The sequence below is a fragment of the Cyrtonyx montezumae genome, unplaced genomic scaffold, assembly GCF_038088225.1.
Source record: "Cyrtonyx montezumae isolate F1298 unplaced genomic scaffold, pur_monq_1.0 scaffold_8, whole genome shotgun sequence".
Classification (NCBI taxonomy): domain Eukaryota; kingdom Metazoa; phylum Chordata; class Aves; order Galliformes; family Odontophoridae; genus Cyrtonyx; species Cyrtonyx montezumae.
This window is the reverse complement of record NW_027072089.1, coordinates 95540994-95566309: the sequence shown is the minus strand read 5'-3', so window position 1 is coordinate 95566309 and position 25316 is coordinate 95540994. Positions and strand designations below refer to the sequence as shown.

General features: G+C 37.4%; 1 protein-coding gene across 7 annotated transcripts in view; it reads right to left on the bottom strand.

The window, feature by feature from the left end:
• The window catches only part of AMPH (amphiphysin), a 105219-nt gene that overhangs the window by 45461 nt on the left and 34442 nt on the right, over positions 1-25316 (bottom strand). For all 7 annotated transcript variants that reach the window (XM_065752740.1, XM_065752733.1, XM_065752735.1 and 4 more), the window contains exons 2-3: positions 14660-14740; positions 3664-3718 (exon numbers count right to left, since the gene is read on the bottom strand). In XM_065752740.1, the coding sequence (XP_065608812.1) occupies positions 3664-3718; positions 14660-14740 (136 nt within the window). The remainder of the gene's footprint in view (positions 1-3663; positions 3719-14659; positions 14741-25316) is intronic.

The following is a 25316-nucleotide window of genomic DNA, read 5'->3' as shown; positions in this document are numbered from 1 at the left end:
TTATCACTAGTAAAGTTAAGAAGATTAGTGTCATCCACAAACTGCAGGCTGTCTCTGCTGTTCTCAGCTGCTGTCACTGAGAAACATAAATTGTTTAGAGCAAGTCATGAAGGCACTATCAAATGTGAAAGTATTTTGTAATGCTGGGGAACAGTTAGAATTTTATATTTCATATCAACTGTTTCATTAAGCACCACTTCTTGGTAACTGGGTAACTTACTTAATAATTAGAAATGCGAAAGTAATCAAATCACTTAGGAAAAATGACGCTAAATAATTCTGTTACTGAAGTTTGAGACACTCGCATGAAATATTATCTCTTTCTTTGGGAAAGAGCCTCTGTCCCTGGATTTCTAGAGGCATAATATACAGTAGGTCAGAGGGTATATGTACAAACATTCCCATCACAGTGCCCTAGAGATGGCAGAGGGCAGGTGACTCTTTGCTATCACAATTCCAATGTAATCAGGCTCCCATGGAGACTGAGATTGGTCTGGGAACCCATGCCAATCTCAGGACCAATATACTGTGTCATCTACTCACATCATGTCATGGAAATATAGGCAGAATAAAGAAGAAAAATCCATTTTCCTAACTAAGCAAAGCACCTTATTCTGACTCTTCATATTGTATTATTTGAGTGGAGAAATTAATGTAAGGTTCTCCAAGGAAAAAACCTGTCCTGCCACATGAGCTGCACTCATTATTACCCATTGTCCACTAGAATTTTCACTAGAACAACTCAATCATTTCATAATTACTTGCTAAACTTCACAGAAAGAAGATGAATAGTTTTATTGTTTCTCAGAAAACAAATGATTAATTTTAATATTTATTTGTCTGAAGGACAATTCTGTCAGCCACAGACTGACAACTAGGCAGTAAAGTTGCTTACAGCCCTTTAGAATCTCCATTTCCCTTCCTATAAACCAGTTACTATTTCACACTACATCAAGCTACTTGAAAAATACTCTATTTTATGAAGCAGGATTCCTTCTCATCTCTGTCAGCTTGTTACCTTCAAGCAAATCCTGAGATATATATACTCATCTGTTCTTGTACTTGCAACGAGCTTACAGTAGAAACTGGGAGGTTGATTTAGGGTTTCTTTAACAACAAGCCCATAAAACCTTTGAAGTCCCCTACAGCTCTAAAAAGCTCAAAAAAGTATCATGGAGTAGAGAATCCAGATGCACGTTGCCAAGGAGATAGGAAGAGGCCAAGACTGAGGTATAGATGACTACAGCTATGGGAGGTCACACACAGATTTGTCAGTATAAACACAACCGATGCGTAGCAGACATGAAACCACCATGCCAGTTAAATAAAGTAGCACACATATTCAGATTTGCACCTGCTTCATGATATGGTTCATCTGGGTCCTTAAGTAACTAGCAGTAAGGGCAAGACTGAACTGAGATTAAGAAACAAAGGGGTAAAAGACTCTAAAATGGTTCCTTTGCTTAAGCTGTGGACAGATCTCACACTTTCAGCTTCCAATAGTCAGTCATGCAGCGCAATGGCAATTTTTACTAGAGCTGACAATATTCTAGCTTCATAAAATGCATTTAATTGGAAAAAGGTTATCTATTTTGCCATTTCTTTAAACACTATAAAATGAACCCAATAAAATGAACTGCTTTTCTTGCATCTGTAAGAACATGAAGATATCAAGTGTATTTATATGATCAACCTTCTTCCCTGCAAAATGAGCTCCTGATTACAGTGTACCTCCAAAGCCCAAATGTCCTATGTACTGAAATCCCACTTCATCTCCTGAATATCTTCAGTGGAGGTTCCCATGCTTTTCTAAGTAGCCACCCCAAAATTTTTGATAGAGTCTGTTCTTCAAAGAATAGCAATTGTAGCCATTGTCTGATGACACTGCCACACAAAATCTGGAGGAGTTTTCACCACTGCTGTGCTCATCAGCTCTGGGGATGCCCCAGAGCTGTGTATCATGAAGTGCTGCCCTGGGCTGCTGTCTCTCTTCACAGCACAAATGTGTTCCAGCATGTGTGCCAAAGATGCCCACCAATGGCTTGTTGGCTGTGGAGAATAACATTTTTTAGGCTGCTATGAGCTGCTTACGACTGAGTCTTTTTTTAGGACAGAAAGATAACAAGGTGTTAGCAAACACTTTACATTCCCAGGGAGAAAGACATTCCAAGTTATTTTCAAATATGGACAGGCTGTGAGAAGAGAAAGATGTGAAGCAGAAAAGCACAGCTAAAAAGGCAGAACTTGCACGATGAAAAAGTTTGCATGAAGTTAAAAGTAAAACTTGGTGGGAAGAATAGCCCACTAGATAGCAAGTCAGCAAAAGGATCACTAATTAATGCATAAAGTGCATGGAAAAAAAGAGAGTCAGAGAAAAATAAAATGAAACATGGAGAGGAGGATTGTTGTCACCAACACGGAAATCAAAGCAGCATGTAAACAATCAGCCCACACGAGAGAGAAACCATCTGTCCAAACAGCCTCATCGCACTGCTTCTGGCTATGCATACGTCTGATAATATGTGTGGGGAATGAAATGTCTAAAAAATTAGAATATAAAATCAGCATCCAATGGGTCCCAAATAAATGAGGAATGTTGAAATTACTTCCAACCTCCCTTCACCCCAAAAAAAACCCAACAAACACTGTGCAAGTCCCTACAAGGAGAATTCATTCTTGTCTGGTATAGGGTTTTTCTTTTCCAGCCTGCCCAGCAAATAGTAGAAAATCAGACATTAAGCTTTGCTTTCTATCCTACACTTCCCATGGAAAGGAGCTTCTCTGTCTGTTAATGGCTGCTGACGTTTCATGACACGGTGATTTCCAGAGATGGCAGTACTGGTTATAACTTCTATAATTTCTCCTGTAGGAATGGAGTCAGGCTAAAAAATTGTATGTATAAATATTTATTTATCTCAAGAAGTTATTAATGAATCTGCGAATGTCAGAAACTCTTACTCCCTTTCATTTAGGACCTTGTCTCCAGCTTCTCTAAAGAGGAGAGGGATGAGGGAGAGTAACTGCTGTATATAGTGCTAAATTGAGTATGCTGGATTTATGAATGTCCACAAGGATTTAAATAGCTGTTTACTTATTCTCTGATATTTAATCACTGAGCTTCTGCTGCTTGTATCTTTATTATTAAGGGATCACATCCTATTTTGAATCTTAACAAAAATCATTTTGAAAACAAAAAAATAGATCTATCAGTCAGAAGCTAGCAAGAAATCACACTATCTTAGGGAACACGATTTCAGAAAGAGAAGATCTATTATCCAAATAGTAAAACCAGGAGATATAAGGAAACCTGGAATCCTGCAAGGGATCTCTTGCCTTGCATGCAGTATTTTGTATTCTAGCATTTGCAAAGATGAGTAATGTGCAAATTTTGTTGATGCTTTGGGCAGCAGATTTGCACACTAAGGACAGTTGAGGGTAAGCCGTGCATGCAAGACTGCGTACGCACATGAATTGTCACCAGAAGAAGAGAAATTCTAGCAACAGATTAAACAGCCCATGCCATATCCAAAATAGAAAAGTAGATTATTAATGACTAATGCAGTTGTACTTGCACTTGTCTTTGTATACCTTAAATAAGAATATTTGTCTCACACCTTATCAAATTTGCTTTATGAAAACAACTTGAAACATTAAAAAAATAACCTTTGATGGCTGCTAAATATCCTCTCAGTTCTCTCTGGAGCCTGGAACCCTCTGCCTGGAAAAGAAAACAGTCAGACAAGAAAAACACCAAGTAAGTAAAAAAGACATTTCAGGTATGTTATTCCAAACAAGTTTCATTTACATTTTATGCCTCTAAACACACAGTACAGTACATACATAAAGTATGTTGGACTTTTCAAAAAAAGAGCAATTTCATGAACTATCTGATAAATAGTGTTACATGATGTAAGCATATTAGATGCAACCAGTGCCACAAAATGTATTCTCAATGCTAAAATTTCTGGTTTTGTTTTATCAGTCACTTGAACAGGGAAGGATTCCAGTCAGAGAATGATAGGTGTATTTTATAGCTACAGTCCAGTTCAAGTCAGATTGGCTAATGTCCTAACTTAAAATACAAGGAAGTGCAATCAAGAACACTGTACTCCCTTTTGAAACCACTCAAAATGAGGCCATGCTAGACTTGCAGAAAATCCGTGCGCTTACACACGTGGCTTATTATTTTGCAAACAGTATTCCAAATATTGTAATACATTGCAAGCAAATTACTCCTAAAAAAAGTAGTGTTAGTAATTATGTTTAGCTTGTCTAGGGTATCCTGCAGTTTGCCATGAAGTCTCAACTGTTCCTTTGGCAAATGCATCACAAGGATCTTTCTTTATCTTACACCTTTAAAAACTTTTAAGAGTCTTTTAAAAACTCAACACTAAACAGGAGAAAATAGACTATCTCTGACTATCACAATTTGGACTTCACAACTTATAGGATTTACAGTAAAATCTATACTAAACTATATTACATAACTTTATTGCTACAAAGCTGCCAGGACGCTTCCAGTAGCCTGAAGATTTTGGAAACCCTCCATGCTTACTACCTTCCAATATCCTTCAAAGTTCTCATTTAAGTGCTTGGAATCTTTAAGAACATCAGCCCGCAGTCACATTTTCTCACATACAGCTACACCATATGGAATCAGCTGCAAAATATGAGCGATGGCTTTGGAATTTTTCTCATGTTTTCCATGTGATAGACTTCAAAAGGGTGTGTGTGTGTGAATACATTAGGAGGCAGAGTCTCAACTGGTATGAACTGTTATAACACCACTGAAGTCAAAGGACTTTTGGTAAAGGACTTGCCATGGATGCCACTAATGGTCAGGACATTCAGAGTCAGAGAATCATAACAAATTCAGATTGAAATGGATCATCTTGGTCGTTCTCAAAAAATACTCACTTGCATAGATTGCACAGACACTGCAACACACACGTGCCAAACTTACTTGCCTCTCCCAGCTCCCTACAGGGAATTAGAAGAAAGAAGAGGGAAGCTCTCCTTTTGTACACATTCTTCTTAAGGGAAAATACCGTGTGTTTTGAGAAATCATGCAAAGGTACAGAAATTATCTTTCCAATTTGTATGTTCTCTAGCATGAATGCTTCTATAGCCTCATAACTTGTGAAGAGTTTGGGAAGTAATTTCATCAACTAGATTCTTCGTCATGGTTCAGCTGAACATGTATCCTGATGATAATTATTTAGTTATTAAAGATTTCTGTTTTGGAACCAGTAAAGTGCAGCTAGAACGTTCTGAACTCTGCCATCTGCCTTTAATTCCAGTAAAAGCCCTGTATTTACTCATACATTTTATCACTAAGAGTAATTCTACAGAAAGCTAGTTAGTTTACAACAAATGGCATGTAATGGCCACAGATTACTCAAACACTGCACTATAATATAACTGGGCAGCTGTTGTGTTCTACTCCTGCTATCTTAAACCACTCTGAGGGCTTGGTTAGTGTTAGGAGTCATCAGCAACCACTGCTTAGGAAAATGTTTAAGAAGTCAAAGCAGTGAAACATGATGCAAATACTGATGGCTTTGCACCCCTTGGAAACTATCACATATAGATAATAAAAAACACTGTTTTTGAGACTGTGCATATGCAGTGCTCTTTCTAAGACTCCTGTATATTTAATTTTTCCCCTTACTGATACAATCTTTCTCATTTTTTTTCTTTTTGGTCTATTAGATGAAGGTACATGGTGGCTCTGAAACCACTGCTTCAAATGCCTTCATTAAGGCCATCACTTTCATTAACAGAAAAGCAGCCTTGTGAAGGAGAATGAAAAATAGATGTCATTCTGCAGTTGTACTCCTCTGAAATGAGATTTCCCAAGATAGCACTGACGCTTCACTTATTATTTCATAATTTGTTTTATTTGTTTTACATGATGCAGCAAAATCAGTCAGAGTATCATAACGTGCAAGAAAACTCCAGGGAGGTATCTCAATAGCATGCACAATAGCAAATTTCCATGATCTGGTTGCTTGAGAACAGCAGATATTTCTCACCAGTTGCCAGCAACAGAAATAAAGAGATCCTAGCTCACCTTGTCAAACTCAATATGCAGATTACCAGAAGTCGGTCAAGCAATCCAGGTAGTCTGTACAGATCAGTGAGGGGATGTGCTGATCATCCGAAACATCTCTTGCTAGAAAAATCAGCAGAGCTCTCCACATTGCTTTTCCAAACAACTGTTTCTAATTTTGAACATTATAGCACAGTGTTAGGACTGCTTGTCAGATGCTCTTTTCTACTGTTTGCTCTTACCACATGGTCAGTACTACACAGCTTGTAGAGACTTGGGTACCCAGTGAGATGAGGAGGCTCACTGTTTTAGAAGCATCTGCTGTCTGCTGTCACAGCCTTACAAACTTCTACAATGGCATTAAGCATTTTCAGCAACACTGATTTCTCAGAATATTTATTTTTGGTCTTATTTTATTAAAGAACAGTATTTAGGTATGTCTTAGTGCTAAAATAGGCTGGAAGAGTGAAAAGACCTGTGAAAAACTTTTAAAGACTAACATAATAAAAAACAAGGTTTGTGTCCTACTAGCTTTTGCTTTATGATTCATCAGAAAAATTGCTTCTACTTGGAAATTAAAGGCCATCTTGTCTCCACATAAGCTGGAATCAGACAACCTATTTGATAGGCTCATTCATTCTCAGCTTTCCAGGCAGAATAGAAGAGTATGGTTTTCCTATCATGTCACATACAGGATGTAAACACAAGACATCTTTAACAGAAAGGTCAGCACAGTATGTGCTTGATACCAAAATCAAATCAATCACTCAACTTCAGCAAGAGTCAAAAGTACTGCTGATGCTGAGGCTGGAGCACTAACTTGTCCCATAGAAATGCAGAACAGGTTATTACTAACGCGGTTCAGAGTCTAATGCTGGAATTTTGTCATTTCAGCACTAACACACCAGGGAAACCGTTCAAATGAAAGCATTATCTATATCACCTGGCAGACACCCTCTAGTGTAATGTGCAGTTATTAGCTGCAATGTACACCGTGGCAGTCACTTCATTTGCAAACAGATTAGTATCTACTTGCTGGGTCTTTTAGAGAACTCAGAAGCATAAATGCAAAGGTCTGTTTAAATAAGTGAAGCTTAACAATAGAAGAGGCTATTCAGATGCTTCCATAATTCAGTATGAAATAGAACTGCATACCATTATACCCTATTTTATTGTTTTTCTCCCCTTCATATTTCCTAGAACTGTCTTACAAATTTAAGCTTTTTTTTTCTTAAGTAAATATATTCTTCTTCTCTCTTTCTACCAGCTGTGAACGACCTGATGTTCAAACTATTTGTCTAGCACACTGACTATGGAGTTCTTTGGTACACCAGTACCTACCAGGATAACATCTGATTTGTGGTCACCCACCAAGAAAGTTCAAGAGTAACAATTTAATCATTCTAGTAAGGAAGTAACGCCATGAGTGCAAGGAAACTGCATCAAACCAACCAGGCTACCCAAAGAGCTTGGAGTAATCAAAAAAATGACAACTTTATGGCATCCTGGCTTGTATCAGAAATAGTGTTGCCAGCAGGAGCAGGGAAGTAATTGCCCACCCCCCCCAACCCCCCCTTACTCAGCACTGGTAAGGCCGCACCTCGAGTACTGTGTTCAGCCCCCTCACTGCAAGAAAGGCATTGAAGCTCTGGAGAGTGTCCAGAGGATGGCAATGAAGCTGGTGAGGGGTCTGGAGCCCAGGCCTCATAAGGAACAGCTGAGGGAGCTGGGATTATTCAGTCTGGAGAAGAGAAAGCTGAGAGGAGACCATATTGCTCTCTATAACTACCTGAAGAGAAACTGTAGTGAGCTAGGGGTTGGCCAGTTCTCTTCTGTAACTAGTAATGGGATGACAGGGAATGGCTTTAAGTTGCACCAGGAGAGATTCAGACTGGATATTAAGAAATACTTATTCTCCAAAAGAATGGCCGGGTGCTGGAACGGGCTGCAGAGGGAGCTGGTGGAATCATTGACCCTGGAGGTATTCAAGGAAGGATTAGAGGTTGTGTCAAGGAACATGGTATAGTGAGAACTATTGCTGACAGATGGACGGTTGGACTGGATGATCTTTTGGTCTTTTCCAACCTTGGTGATTCTATGATTTACAGACAAATGCCAACAATCTCTGCCTCACAACAGCAGTGGCACTCAAAAGTCAAGTAAGAAAAGTCAGTGCCTGCTGCAATGCTCTAATAACCATTTCACTTTTGACTACTGCTGCTAAAACAAATTCTCACTGCTTCAGATGAAAATTAAGCAGAATAATCTTGGTGCCCCCCCTAAACAAAGTCCCAAGCCTTTTGCTTTCTATTTCCAGTGCTTCACAACTAAACATCTCCTTTCCCAGGCTAGGATTCTGTTTTCACGTCTATTACATCACCTTACCTAATGTTCCCTAATTAAAGCTCAAACTGATGTTTTTAATAGATATTTCAGGTATGCAAGGTCAGCAAGTGTATTCTGCAAGAAAATGAACAGAAGCATTTTATACATACCGAATTCCTGATATACACATTTTCTATACATATCTTCTGAAAACAGAATACATAGCTGCCCATCAATATGTATTAATAACTGTATTTACAAATAACATATATAAACTATGACTTAACAGGTGTAATAGAAAACTGTTCAAAACTGTTCATAGTCAACTGGATTGTGTTCTGTTGGTGCAGTAAATTCCAAAGCTCACCTACATCAACTTTCTCCAGGGTCAGTTATTTCAAAGCATTCCCCCAAAAAACACATATAGTCTGCTTCAAAAATAGTCAGAAATAACTTGATCATTCAACTTTATACCCTGGGAGAAAGCAATTATCACAGTCATTAAAGCTGCAGATGCATAGATGGTTAAATCCAAGGGGCAGTTGGAAGAAGCCCAGCGTGACTACAGTTTAAACTTTAGATTTGGTGCAATCAATAAGCAGAATTGAAAAAGCGTAACATCAGATCAGCCACTCTGTCCATTGAAGTGAAGAATTAGTTGGAAAGCATCTGGGATGTTGCTGTGGAAATATATTTGTAGTATAGAACAGAGGGCCTCACCTACCTGAGAATCGTGTCTGACTGGAAATTAGAGAAGTTGAGATTTAAGTGCATGCTATCTCTCTTTTTGTTCTGGGAAAAATACTCTTTCATTTGTAAGATAATTATTAAACATACAATTTTAGAATAAAATAGTAATCAGCAGAGAAAATCCTCCCGCAGGCCCCAGAATAATCTGTACATCGTTTTGATTGTTTTTGGCTTCATGGTCATCTACCATTTGAAGTGGACCTTAGGATGGTCCCTGCAAAGATGTCAGTCAGATGAAGTCTCTCTGAATACAGTTTGCAAATGCTTCTAGGCTTATAGAAATAAAAGCTCCCTTCCTCTAGTCCAGTTTGAGTTTTCATGTGCTCAATTTATTCTGGGGCATCTATCAGGGCCAGCATTTGGCATCAACTTTGTTTAGCAAAGAAGCCTCCCAGGGAGAGATGTGTATTGAACCACCATCAGTTGCAGCTTAGTAATATTGAGATTCCCCTACTGTTTAGTGTGGAACTCTATAGACAACTAAAGAAACCTGTGTATGAGCTAAGGGAAAACAGTCTCTTCCAGTCAGAGTAATTATAAAACTTGCACTTTTTATTTATTGCCCAGATTATTTTTTCTAAAGCTTATGCACAAGATTAGTAAAATAAGGAGCCTAAAGGGTAGATACGAGGTACGTAAGATGATTAATAGATATATGGGTTGCACAATAGCTTACAGAAGAAAGAAGGGTTTTCAGAACAGGTTGTACTTCCTGTGAATTTTTTTCATTGTGCTCTTCATTCAACCCCAGATTAAGACACCTGTGACTGCCTACACATGAGTTGAGTGCCTCTCCTCCTCTTAGAGCTAATACAGATCTCTTTAGTTCAATCTATGATTCCAGAAGGACAAATAAATCCTAAAGTCAAAACCACTCACTCAGCACAGCTGCCTAGTGCCTTTTGGGACATCCTGCAAGTCATATACAAATACAACTGATCCTAAAGGAAACTCCTAGTTTTGTGGGACGGTGTTTGGGAGCCAGAGAGGATACACTAAGGCCTCACAGATGGCAGTGGGTGCTGACATTTAGAGAACTGACTCACACTCCTTACGGCAACCACGAAGGAGGCTAAGCCAGGAGCCACAAGTGACAAGAGGGCTCATTAACATACCTTCAATGAAGAATGGGTTGAGTCAGATCCAGGTGCTGCCTAGGAGATCCAGCTGGGAGCAGCAGGAGACACTGCTGGGGTATGGTCCTGAGTCCTTGTGGGAAGCAGGACTGGGGACTGCATTTCTACAGTATGTCTCAGGGTGGCAATAGATGCCTGGGTATGAGCTAAAATAGGATCTGGGCCCGAGTGGGACTATCAGGGCCATTAAGGCTATGGGTGCTCCCGGAAGCCTGATGGGTTGCTCTCTCGGCCCTTCTGATGATATTGCCTGGTTCTACACAAATGAATTAAAATACAGATAGCTACATCCAGGTATTGCAATCTGGACATGGATGAGCCTCCAGGGACAAAGTTTAACTGCCAAAGCATGTCCCTGGAGATGCCAAAGTGTGCTTGAGAGGACCACAGATGCATGTCTTGTGCCTGTGTATAGGCTGTGAATGTCATCTTTGGTGTCTTAGGTCATTTATGAATTATAAAATGTCAGTGGTATGTCTGACATGAAAAGAATACTTCAGCATCTGTTCACTGCCCCACCAAACAGCTTTAAGTTAGTGTCATGCCATATCTATCAGGCAGCTAAGCACACTTTCATGAAATGAAGGACACAACATTTCAATTGTTAATAATTACACCTACAGAGCAGCTCTTTCTCTGAGGTGCACATTAAGTAAAGCAGGCCACACTTCTGTGCACTCAACAGAAACAAAAACGTATTCTTCATTTTCACCAAATTCTATAAATCAGCAACAGCAGAACTTGACATTTTGCTTTATTCTGATAATATCTCATAGCAGATGCTTTTTTTTAATCGCAGCAACTGGTATTTCTCCATGTGTAAATTCTCAATATATAATTTTAGTGGTTGAAACACTAGAATATTTTTAATTGTACTCTATTAAATTAGAAATCTCTTAATTATGTAGGGAAAAAATGATGAGAGTAAATATGCACAGATATGAAATACTGATGCTCCATAAGTGCTGAGTTGCTAAAATATAGTAGGGAATAATAAAATTCCTACTGAACTTCCTGCCAAAAAAAGTTTAAGATGAATGATAACTACAGTCATAGAGATATAGAAATTTTGGACCTGATGATATTTTCACAGAGTAAAGAATTATGCGGGAGTTGTCTTTTTACCCGAACTTCAAGGTCACTTAAAGGGCTGAGCACATCCACAATTTAGCTGTGCAGAAAGAAACATGTAAGTCTCAAGTAAATTGTTGTAATACACAGAAAATCAATGTCATACAAGTTAATATAAGGTCCACAAGTTTTGTTTTAAAGTGGCAATTCCCAGTTTACAACTTAAGTGGGAGGTGAATAGCAGTTTTACTCAAAGCTAAATATCAATTTTTTTTGGTGTTGGTTTTAGCTGCAGCAACGCACTGCTTCTGACAAGAAAATCTGGAGGTTCTGTAAAGCCATTGTGCTCTGTTCTCCCCAGACATGGGATGACTCAGATTCTTCATGGTGATTCATCTGGTAATTCAGCTCTGAGTTTCACGTCAAAAGGGGGGCTCTTATCCAGCTGTGTTCAGACAGAGATGGGAGTGGACCACAGAGGAGTGTAAATAAGGTTATCCTACAGAAAGTTATATTGATCTTCTGGATATACCCTTATATTGAGCATCCTTCTGAGTATGCTAAATATTTATCATCCAACCTGCTCTTCACACAAGGAATTACTTATTGAGATCTCTGTTTTTGCATTATATGTTTCCTGAGTAATAAGCACTTTGCTCTTTTTCTGTCCTTTCCCTGAGCTAAACTGGGAGTCCTTATTTATTATCCTGTTTTAACACTCTCCAAGGATAATTCTATCCATAAAAACAGTTGACCTCCCAAGTGACACCAGTTCAATAAGGTGGAGAAATAAGAGAAATATTCCATTTTAAAACCTTTCAATTTACCAAGAGACCACATGTCACTAGCTGCTACAACCAACTTACAGAGACTCAAATCTGAAGTGACAGTCTTCCTCAAAACCAAATGTAGGAGAGTGAGATGGCCAGGAAACGGTGACAAACGACTGTTAAATGAGATTGCAAGAAACAAAGTTAAGTCTGAACTTTCTCTAAAGCTGCCTCTGTCACAGGAAGGCCTACCATAGGAAGCAACCATCATAGAGAAAAACAATCCTGGATAGAGCTGGAAAAGACGGTGTAGCCTCTAAGCCCACACCAACTGCTCTATGGAACTCAACACAATGAACCATCACCTCATCTCCCTTTTAACTCTTTAATACCATGAGTATGATTTTTCTTTTTCTAAAGGCTCTAGAATTGATGAGGACATCTTGAAAACAGGATTGAATGTAAACCAAGAAGAGATGGCTGCTTGAGTCCACAGAGGACAGCAGTTCTGCAAAGTGCTGATCAGTAAGTGTGATAATTCAGGTGCACACTGTAATCCTTTGAATCTTCGCATTCCTAGTCAGTCGGAGATCAAAGCATGAGTGAAACTAAGAAAATGTAAGCAATTTATATCCTTCTTGTTGGTGTACCTGGCAGAAAATATTTTTACAGCACTTTCCCCTTTGTATTTGTGGAATTGAGTAAAACAGAATTATTTGAGAGCAAGCCCAGCAGAACATAGAAGTATGCATGATAAGCTTAATAAAAGTACAAGTGATCTCATTTGTTATACCACTGGATCTAACCTTAACTGCATGTGTCACTCAAAAGAGTTGTAATATTTCCTTCAGCACTTACTCCTTACTGATTTCCACCCCTGGCCCCAAGTCACACTTGCATTCAGATTTAGCATCATTCAGTTCCTGTGGAGTCCTTGACTGTCTATTACTGTCTCTCAGTACATCAAAGGAGGAGGAAATAAAAATGAAGAAATGCTAAGATCCTCCTTAGCCCTTGGCAAGACTTTCATTTGAAAAATAACATTAGAGAAAATTCTTGGTAGAGAATAGGAGAAAAACACTTGATACAATTTTGCTGAAAAAGACTTTTTTTCTTTCATCTCTCTTCTTTTTTAATTGACTCAGAAGTTGCATCTAAAAATACATCCCACAGAACTCTATTTTTTTCATGGGGATACTCCAGCTGCTCCACTCCTATCCAATAAGACCCTCACAGATGCACCTTATTTCTAGTAACACAGTTACTAGCTGTGCAAACAGCTGTGTTATTGAAAACAATGATAAGTGCAATGTAAGAAAAACAAGAAAGAAATACTCTATTGATATCTCAGCAGATTTGGAGAAGAGGAAGGTGAAGAAAAAGGAAAATATAATATTTCTATGGGGCTTCAAAGCTTCTCAATCCTTTTTCAACCTCATTAAATCCCAGCATCTACGCGACCTTGGCAAAACTGAGGAAAGAACCACTCTCCTCAGAGAAACAGCTTCTTATACTTCTCACCATCATCATTGCAGAGAAAGAATGAGCTACGCAGCCCAGTTACTCCCAGAGCCTCACTCTCTTTCTAGACTGAGATGGAAAATAATTGTAAGTTACCGCAAGATGCAAAAGAGATAATTAGTGTCTGAGCAGTCAGAGTTCAGGATTTGTGTTTATATGAAAAAGACAGAAATGCATGTGGAGGATAAGACTGACGCAGTGTAGGAATTGCAAACACTAATATAAACCAACTTTTGTGTCATGTGAAGTGTGTGGGAGTAGTTCTCTCACCCTTCAATGTCTTTTACATATGAGCTCTGAAAGATAGCTCATGAAATCTACTGGTATCTCTGTTTATACTTGCATAACAAGATTATTTTCTTGGTGACATTACTACCTTTGAGCTAAAAACTCCATCCAACAAAGTGAGGAGTAATTGAGGTTAGACTTCAGGACTGTTTGGGTATATGTTATAAACTCTTCAGGGAAACTCAATTTTCATGTATGTATTTACAGCACTAAGAGCAATTGAGCCCTGCTGCCCTGTAGTGCAACATCAGTACTGCCATCACAGCTCTCACCACCCCTGTGCTAACAGGGAGTGTGACAACACACAGCAGTCTAAAACTGTTCAGCTATTCGCTTAACATAAAGCTAGTTTTATTACATATAACTGATGAAAACAATCCACAACATGAAACCAAGGAAACAAATCATTTTCTTTGTCAGAAAGCAACTACAAAGCTCTACGAAGTTGAGGTTGGGTTCTGCTCTAAATTACACTGTTGAAAATGTGCTTACACTCCAACGATCACAAGGAGTTCTGGCACGATGGCATAATAAACTATTAGAATATGCCTATTTTTGATATGAATGTCTTGCATGTTTGTATGCACAAATGCAACAGATTTTTTTTTTTAAACTGCAGAACAAAATCTTACAGTCGTATGGTTCAAAACATTTTCTTTTACCTGTTAACTTTCAACACCATTTTCAAAATCAGCAAGTTAAAATACACCACATTCTTCGTAGCAGAAACCAAAAACGTAACTGACCTCTTGCCGTTTGAAATTTTGAACATATTCTTCAAACTGTTCATCTTTTGTTTCATCTGCTTTTCCTAGTTTTTGAAGTACCTATGTTGGGGAAAACAAAAAGAAATTAATATTAGTGTCACAAAATGAAAAAGCTTTTACATTCAACACTCCTTTCAGTTAAGCTGAAATTGCATTTCATTTTGTTGAAGTGCTACATGCACCTCTGTTTACAAAGTTCACCTGGGAAAACATTTTGTCAAAAAAAGGGTGACTACAAAGTGAAATATTTTGTGTGTGAGCAGAAATATATTATGTGTGGGCATGTATGTGTTAATATACTTCAAAGTAAGGAGTTCCTTGGAGGAGAGTGTACGTTGTTTGTTTCTTTCCTTCTCCTTGATGTTTTTTTCCAAAATGAAGCTACTTTTCTTTTACCAAAAAATACCAGGCTTTCAGAGCAAGGAAGAACTAGATAAATTTGCTGGCACTTCAAGTTCTCTTCTCATTTGGACAGACTAATAAAATCACGTTACATTTTTGACTGTTCATGGCTCATTACATCCAATGGTATTAATGTTATCCTTAACTGTATGATTTTCAGCATTAAATGGGAATAAAGAATTGTGATAATGAATCAGAAATTCATGCAGCTAATGTTTATTTAAAACTTCTATTGTTTCATATTAACCCTCCTCATTAATTCAGAAGTTGACTGTCATCCATTAATAAAAAATACACTGCAATATGCCAGCAATAAAGGCTAATGGTGAGATAGCAACCTAAAGTAAATTGAACTGCTACACTTTATACTGCATTGAACTACAAAAATTAAAAAAAAGTTATTAAATCACAGCACTGCAAAGTCATTTTAACCCTGAAAATTCACATGTAAAAGAAAATGGATTTTACCCTTCTTGTTAAAAATAAAAAAAAAATTGCTTCTCAAAGAATGATATTGATTGCTCTCCCAAGACAAAGCAATCAACTTTTCTATTTTCACAGAAAAAGAAGAAACAAAACAAAGAAAACCCACATAAAAAATTCCACATAAAAAATCCACAACAGAATCATAGAATCACCAAGGTTAGAAAGGACCTACAAGATCATCCAGTCCAACTGTCCATCTACCATCAAACTCCACTCTAAACCATGTTCCTCAACACAACATCTATGTGTTAACCTTGAATTACCTCCAGGGTTAGTGATTTTACCACCTCCCCGGGCAATAGTGGCTGATACTATGGATAAACATGAGCCCCAGTCCTGGCATATTTTGTCTCATCTCATTTGACTTTAAACCCCTGTCTGCATGGAGACAAAAAAGACAGAATTCAAAAAGGTGCAGAGAGAAGTGTTACACTGGAAACCAGAGCTAAAGATGATCAAAAAGGTGATGCAATATAACCTGTGCACCTGGTATGAGGAACTTCAGGGAAGTTTTGACATATTTACACCAGAAAGAAAGGATGACATCAGGAAAATAAAAATAAAAATTCTGGTTGTAGTCATGTTTTAACTTTTCATTCCCATGGCTCATTTGAGCATTTTGGGTTGCTTTTAAATCCCAATGATCTCACATGCTCTCATCACCAATCTCTTTATAAAATATTAAAAAGGTATAACAGACGGCTTTACAGAAGAATAATTTAATAGAACATCTCAAATAATCACAGCACTACCCATAGCTTGCTGTCACCAGTAAGTCCAATAGCATACCCTCACCTGCAGCGTTGCTTTGATCTGCACCTAATGGCTCTGAAAATCATGTTTCCTTTCAAAGTGCCGGCAGCCAGGTAAAACTCTCACTGAACCAACATTCAAGCTGTGTGCACAGGAAGAAGTAGCAGGCACATTTAATTAGAGTCAGAGAAATTCATAGCATAAGTAACAAACTAGGGCAGGAAAAGCTGTCATGATAAATTCTTTCATCTTTTCCAAAATATCCATGACACAAATTTAGGTCTCCAAATGGGTGCTCAGGACCAATCGCTCAAGGCTGAGAGCATTTCTATATTTTTTTATCTCATGTCCAACTTTTCAATTATTTCTATTTTCAGCTAAATAGCTGAATTAAGAGTAAGAGGTGATATCAGAAGCTGGTTTCTGCAAACAAGCAGAAGAACCAAAGCTGTTGCTGGGCAACTCATGGTTCAGAATGGGCTAGAATGAGACCTGGACTCAGAGAGTCCAGGACCAGTAGCTAGTGCAATTTTTTCTTAGCATGCCCACATAGAGAAATAATGTTTAGAACTAGGTTTCAGAAAATTCATCAACAACCAACCTATATTATTGAAAAATTTTAAAAAGATTGTATAGAAAAAATAAAAACTGAAGAAGCAGACATGAACTGGAGGTGTTCAAGAAATGCTGAGATGTTGTACTGAGGAACATGGTTTAGTGGGAAATATTGATGATAGAGGGTTGGACTGGGTGATCTTGCAGGTCTTTTCCAACCTTGGTGTTTCTAAGATTCTATGAATCTCAAGAAACATTCAACAGTCAACTATTCTGTAGTTTTCTGAATAATGCATAAAATATTTGGTGAACTTCATCTCCCTATCTAAAAAGAAAATAAGCATAAATTATTTCATTTAATTTAATTGAACTAGAAACAGTTGCTCCATTTTTTTCCTAACTTAACTGTAATGTCCAAATGTGATACCATACAGCCCAAATAATGCACTGAATTATGCTAAGGATCTAAAATGCATTAGTACTGATATTCAGAACAAAGGTAAAAACTACATTTGATCTGATGGTAAACCTAGTTTCTATTGAATGAATGTATGTACCAATCAATGGTCTGGTAATATGGTATTGAGATAGATAAAGGACAGATTCAACATATACACAAAATTTTAGGAAGGACAACCATATCTGATATCATTAATAAATAGCGTATTTCCATTTGAGTATGTTGTGTCTTCAGTTAACATTTTGGAAGACATAAGACTTAGCAGTTTCACTTTTAAGTCATTTAAGCACTTTCGTTTACCAAAATTAATACATTTCAGATCTATGAAGATCTGAACTGTTAAAAAGAAAGCATCAACAATTGGCTGACCTCGAATTAAAACAATCAGTTCTGTAATGACTGTGAAGTAAATATTGTTAGGTGTCTCCAAAATGTCAAAGAAAGGAAATTAATTTAATAGAAAAAAAATATAGATAGGATTGAGTGCATTTGATTATATCTTATCTTGCGGCAAGGATGACAGCATTATAACAGTTGCTGAGGCAGTCATTCTGACGGGCTTATCCATCCTGCCCTACAGAAGTTTCCCAAACTATGTTAATTCGAGGGTGGAAGGGGGGGAGGGAATAGTGATTTTCAAATCTGAACCACAGCCAACTAGGAGCTGTTATATTCTTACAGAACAGCCAACACATTCAAACACACATAAAGCATAGAGACCCCAAGTCTTTATCAGAAATTAACAGAACTTAATAGATTGAAAACATTAAGATAACCTAACCTGCCATAAGTAGTACTAAATAAGGATATTACAGAACAACCTCAGTATGAATAGCAAAACAAACACTTTTGAGACAAAGACCTGAAGTCACTGCCTTAAATCTTTTGAGAATAGCAAATTGCATCAAGTATGTTTCAACACTGTCGTATGGTAGCACTAAAATATGCATAATGCATTTTACAGAAATTTAATGGAATTTTCTAATTAGAAAAATAACAAATTATTCCTTAGACACTTGTATTTTTTTTTCTAATGATACTTTCAATTTTTTCTCTGATTTTTTAAAGCAATGTTACAATATCTATGTAAGGAATATACTTTTTAAAAACACAAGGCGTTTTCATAAAAGCAGAAATTAATTTACGTAGAATATGAGGTAAAGCCTTGGGGTATCTATGTAAATTTATTAGCTGGGAAAACTGAGTTATGGAGTAAACAGTTTAAAAAATTGGGTTTCATGAGAAATATAGTTTTTAGTGCTTATTTAAAAAAAAAATGCTTTATTTTAACTTTACTCCAAGAATTTTCATTTGGGAATACTGGGCTGTTTCTGAGTAAACAGATCAAAAGAAAAACATTCACTGTCTTGCATGGTATTCAGTTAGGCATCTGAGTTTTTTAGGGTTAAACAAACATTATAGAACATCTTATTTTTAGGATGAATATCTTGGCTTTATAAATGAACTCTCCTTTTTTCTTTGTTCTGTAATCTAACCATAAACCACATTAATCACAAACCATATTTAACATATTAGAGCTTTGTAAAAGAAGTAGATCAGCAACTAAAACATACCCAGTAAGTAAAAATAACCATTTTATCACCAAGATTTCTGAAACATCTGTGTACTGCTCTGTTTCAGTTCCTCTGTGAAGACTTCAATGTCAGCATGGCTTCAGTGCAAGTGACTTCACTTCATTACTTCTGTTTTCAAAGAGGTGGGCTGAATTTCATAATTTACACATTGTACAAGCACACATTATCCAAGAACTCTGGTTCACCTCTGTGCTACTGCTTTCCCACCTTGTATTCTGGCAGAAACAACAGCTGAGTGACAGTTGTTTGTGCAAACCTCAGTTTTCACGAATATCTAGTCAAGGATTGTGAAAAAGCCCCTGTCAACGGTTTACGGGCAGGTTCGGCCCGGTTCCGTGACGATTGGTGCGGGGGACCTACGGACCCACACCCCAGGAAAGGGGAAGGGGGAAAGGGAAAAGGAAAAAAGGGAGATGGGCCTAGGAACAAAACAGTGGCAACAATCTGAGGAGGAAAGCTAATTTACTAAATAAGATATCGGAAAGCAAAGTAACACAATATAATACAATATAATTGGAATTAAAGCTAATAAATCAAATAAAATGAGCAAGAGAGAGTGTCCAATAAACCGAAGGCCTTACGCTAACGCTGAAGGCGGACGGCAGCGAGCACCCACTGCTGAGTCCATCCCAAAGGAAAGAGAGCGTCCCGTGACCGCAGACAGTTTTTATCTTTCCCCCTGAGCGTAAACACGTAAGAACGCAAAGCACCGCACAGTCCTCTGGGGAATGTAGTTCTTCTTCTCTTCTGAGACAGGTATACCTGGAACTATCGATGATCCACAGAGCTGAAGCATTTACTCTTCAACTCCAAATGCACTACATGATGTTATGATGTGGAATACCAGTACCAAAAATCATAAAACCATGACAGCTCCTTTGTCACTGACAGCATATCAAAAGCCTGAAAACCTTTTTCAGACAGAACTCAGAGCATCTTACTTTGACAACTATATAAAGTGTAGAAAAAACACTATACTAGAGATCTTCATTGCTAAGCAGGTGTTGGCTTACAGCAGAACAAGACACAGTATCTCAAATCAAGAATGATGATACTCTCACCTGTTTTCGAAGTTTCAGAAAGGTCCACAGGTATTTACGATGCATAAATGATCATTTAAGAAAACATACTTTAAATCATTATGGAGCAAACCATCCTTCTCCAACAAAGACACAGAAATTATTGCAGTGGAAGTGACCAGTAAATTTACAAGAGTTCCATCAAAGAGGAGAGCAGACAGAAGATTTCCAAGGCATACCAATGCTCTCATCCTCCTTTGATCACTCTCTCTTCTTTTTCCACTACCTGCAGTCTGGATCATTACCATTACTTATGTAAGAAATGATGACACAGTTCAGGTTTTCAGGTCAACACTAGCTGATCTGTAATTATTACTCTATTTGACTGTGCACACTTGAAGTTTTAATGATACTGAGAATTCCTGATCATTTAGCATTCTGCAGTCAATTCTATGCAATGGTAGTTGTATACCTGTTATTGTTTTTCCCTTTGTTACTGAGTCTCCTGTTCAGGGCTTATCTTAATACTAGGTATAATTATACTTATTTGCCCACCATTTGCAGTTGAGTTTCATTGCTGAAGTTTGGATGCAGTGTATCACATACTAGAAGAAAAGACAAAGCAAACTGCAATTTGGGAAAATATATTTAGTGGAGGAATGCAACTTCACCACTGCTGTCCTAATAGATGACAATTTCTGCAGCATGGGGACAAAAAGAAAAGTTGTATACTGAACAGTATTAACACGAGATATGGCCCAAGAGATGGAAGTGTGACCAAGTGCTCACCAGGATGGAAGAGCACTGAAAGTATTCTACAGATCAGACTAAGTGTATGACCTACCAATCACTCTCTGGCCTTCCCAGAAGATGATACTTAGGGAGGATATAAAGCAATCGTGTAATGGCAATTCTGAACATCCTTGCAGACCCTAGCTGACTGTTTCAGTGATCTCCTGGTGTGGTGTCTCCAGGTTTTAAATCCCTGCTGGATTTTTCCTAATGACAGTCCTGTCTTTGTTCAGGTCAGGTAATGTATTTGCTGTTTGTATGAATGTTCACTTTCTCATGGCTGTTTTTCTTTTGTTAATTTTATGACAGATTTTATTTGCTGGTGCTTTGAGTGCTGCAAAATGCCATGACGCATAGAAGTAGTTAAGTGACAAAGAAGACTGCTAAATAATAACCAGACAATCATAAAATACTATGATAAGATATGCTCTCTTAAATGAAACTGAAAGAGGGAAATGTGATCTTTCTGCACAAATATGACAAATGTGAACATTGTTATGAGAGGTGATTCTAATAATTTCTCTGCAAATTACAGAATCTAATTATACATCATTGCACAGCTGATGTTAAAATGCCCTAGAGAGGGCTACAAAATAAACATTACAATTCTTTTCACAGTAACACCACAGACTTTTACATTAGTTCTTGGTCACTTTGGTTAAAGCCAGAAAGAGTTTTACAGAGAGCACAGAACTGCGCACAATGCCAGACCATTTCTCACTCCTCTTGTACTCAGAAAACTTGCTGTACTATAACTAGGCACCTTTGCCACATTTAACATGTAAAGACCTGCAATGTACTTCAAAAATGAAACTCTGGAGAGGCAAGACATCGAACCAGTTTTCCCCAGTGTGCTCCATGTGACCATCCTGTATAATAGGGCAGGGCATCCAGACAAGAACCTGGGAAGGGCCATGGTTAATGAACTTCATGGGATGCAGTTCAAAGAGAAAAACAAAATGGTAAGAAATGTTAGACAAGGGGAGAAAAAAAAGTGAGAAACCAAATGAAGGATTAAAAGGAAAGCATTACATTAAAAATAACCTAAAACCAAAAACTCAATGTTGAGAAGCTGTGAGTTGTTATTTCCTTTATTGCTCACTTTAGCACTGTGGAACCAAACTACAGGAACAGCAAGTAACTTCTTCACCAACTTCAGAGACAGTTAGTTACAGCAAAGTACCAAATTCAGACTATCATCTTAACTTCTGGGCCATCCTCCTGTGAAAAGGAGTTCCACGCTACTGAAATTTGCTGTGTTTAGACCTATACAGAATGAAAGAGGAAGAGTGAACAAAAAGGCATCTTAAAGACTGGAAAGGCAATCTGTTTGCCTTTCTATAGCTACTGATGCTCATATTTCTTGAAAGGATTGATAACTTCTTTTGGTTAAAAGGAGCTAAATTTAACTGTCTGCACAATTAGCAATAATATCCTTGGCTGAATTTCCACATCTTTTATTGCATCCCAAATAAATAAAATTGTTCTGCTAAATTAATAAAAAATCCTGTAAGTTGCTATTACTTCAGCCTAAACTTACTCACCTAGCTGAAAGTACTTGGACCAGTATTTCAGACTTGTAAGTCCCAGTTGCGCATCCAAGCTTAGTTAAACTCTGCTCTTCATTTATTATTTATCTCTTCTTACCAGCTACTTCCCTATTCCCTCGTGGTTTATCCTCTACACTTTCTATTGAGCAGATTTTTCCTTCAGTGTACACTCTACATTAAGTACTAACAAGAAACATACTCCTTTCCACTCTGATAACTATTCGCTCAGTTCACGTTATAACTTCATTTAGCCAGTCTTCTATTCACATTTTGCCCTACTTGAGCTGCAAACTTTTCAAAGCAGAGAGTATCTGATCCTTTACCCATTTACCGTATTGAAAACAAGGCAATAGTCATCTTGACTTGCTTGAAGCTCCTACCCAAAAAGCCATGATTTAAAATAACTTGTCTTATATTTAAATTTAGCCAGTGTCCAGCTAGTTCTTTCACTATTTACTGGAAACCTGGAACCGAGAAACTATGAAAGAAAAGTTAAAGCAACCATTCATATTTTTTTTTCACCATATTTTCAAAGCATAAGAAATAGCATCAACCCAACTGTAGCAGAATTACTATTCACAAAACTGTAATCATCCAAATATGTTAAAAAAAAGGAGTAGATTGCCTAATAGACAACATTTTTTCTCCAAAACTAATTTTTGAGCTCCCATAAATAGAGCATTGTAATCAACTACAGTGATATTCAGTAAAAAAATATTTGATCTGGAAAAAGTAACAATACAATTAAAAAGACTGTCTTCTGTACAAAAATGCTACTAAAACTCACTCTTGCACAGGGAAATTTATTTATCTTAATGTAGTCCTCAGCTGTGGCATTCTGTTATCTCTAAATTAAGCAAACTTTTCCTGGGTCAAGAAGAAAGATTTCAAAGATAAAATTGTAATTTATCTGTGGTTAGCTTAGTTTTGCTTTCGTAATTATGCATTTAAATTCTACCTTGAAAACGATAACTTTGTCCTTTACAGACTGTCTCTCTGGATTCATTGTAGAAAGTACTCAGTGATGTTCCATCTGTCTGTCTGATGGCAGGCAAATAAAAAATAATCAAGCAAAAAGCTTTTGAGTTATAAAGCCAAAACAAGGATCACATTCAATGTAACAGTCCCTGAGTTTTAAAATGCGCAGGCATTCTTCCCTTGTCTAGTTCAACAGGATATATATAACAGATTCCTATTTTATTCTTTTTAGCTCTAAGGGTATCCTTTCAGTAGATCAAAGAATTCATAAAGAAACTAGCTTTTCACTTTAAGTAATTATGCTTTTCTAGCATTTATTAATTTAACTATTTCCCATTCTATTTGCATTCAGTATCAGATTTTAAACTCACCAAACAGAACCAATTTATAATAGGAGAAAATGGATTTTGACACTAAGTAGATAAAGAGTGTTAGTATTAAAATATAATGTCTCCATGGTAGGTTTATATGTAGTCAATAAATTCCACTTTATAGGCATCCTTGGGTTACTTCTAATTAAAAAAAAAAAAAAGGCAAATAAAGGTCAATTTACAAAATTATGTGACTTCTAAACCCTGGAGGAAGAGCTAGATTTTTTGCAAAGGGAAAAAAACAAACAACCTGATTTAAAAGAGATATTTCAATTTGACTTAATGTGTTTTTCTATCAGCTCTCTGTGAGATCAGGAGAAATGGCTCCATTTCATACTCTGCAGTAAGATTACAGTCCACATTCTTAGACCTCAAATGACAGCAACATCTGTAACTGCAGCAGTGATGGCAGAAGCAAGAGCTCAAGCATTCCTGATATAGCTAATAATGGAAGCTCATGCATTTCTCATTTTGCCACCTCAAATAGTTAAGAGGTGAACTTACTTTCCTTTCACCATTACATATAAAAGGTTAGTAATGTTTTTGTGTCTTACCTATTTGGCTGCTAAATAAATCCATTTGCTGAATGTAGCAATATAGCTGCCTAATCTTGACTGCCTCCTCCAGTCTGAGCTGTGACATTTCAACAGATATTCTAGCTCCTTGATAAAGAAGTTGTCTGAGCCTAAACAAAATGCTAACGTGTTCCAGCACGCAAAGAGGTGCAGTTACTGCCCACCCTGAGGCTTCTTGAAGCCCAGTCAAGATAGGATTAGGCTCAGGGCAATCTTCACTACAGGACTGATAGTAGAACCCTTCGGAAGTAAAATCAAGAGTTTCCACCATGTTTTGGTGGCTTGCCAACAGAATATTTCACCACTTGTTAGACAGTTCCATGTCATGTCACACATAGCAGTGAAGAACATGAAGAACATTTCGCCTCGTACTTTGCAAAACGTTTGCCAGGTTGATGTTCATCTGAGGAGGAATTTACTGTTTCTTTATAGAACATGAATATATTGCAAACTAGATATCAGTGAAGTGCCTGACATGGCAGCATTTGCTAATGAATTACTTTTCATCTTGGGGACGCACCAGAGCTTCCTCCTCTATCCTCCTCCAGAGGAAGAGGAACTGAACTAATACTACCAGGTAAATTCACTCCTCTGTAGGAGGAATGACAATTAGGTCACCATTTCAAACAATTGAGAAAATTATGTCCCAGATATATGAAAAGTTAGATCATATATACTCATTCAGCTAATTTGAAAACTCAGGAAACCGTTGATGTTACTCAGGCATTTCTTTCATTCTTTTTTTTTTTCAAAATAGCTTTTTCAGAAACTCAGATATTTATGTTACTTACCAGAAGAATCTGATGGTATCTTGTAACAATCACAAATATCCCAAGACAAGGTTTATAAAGGAATAATTAACCAAGCATAACATGGTAGCTTTGACTAGCTCATAATACTAGCCGATACCTCTGAAGAGTTACCAGCTTTCCATCTTATGCTTTTTTAGAATTATTCAACATTTTTGCATTACTGGAGGTCAAACAACCTCACAAAACTAAAGTATTCTGAAGGAGCTTATCTAACATAGCATATTTCTACATTTCTCATTGATTGCTGCTAAGGATAAACTTGTTCTCAGGAGTTTATGCACATCATTT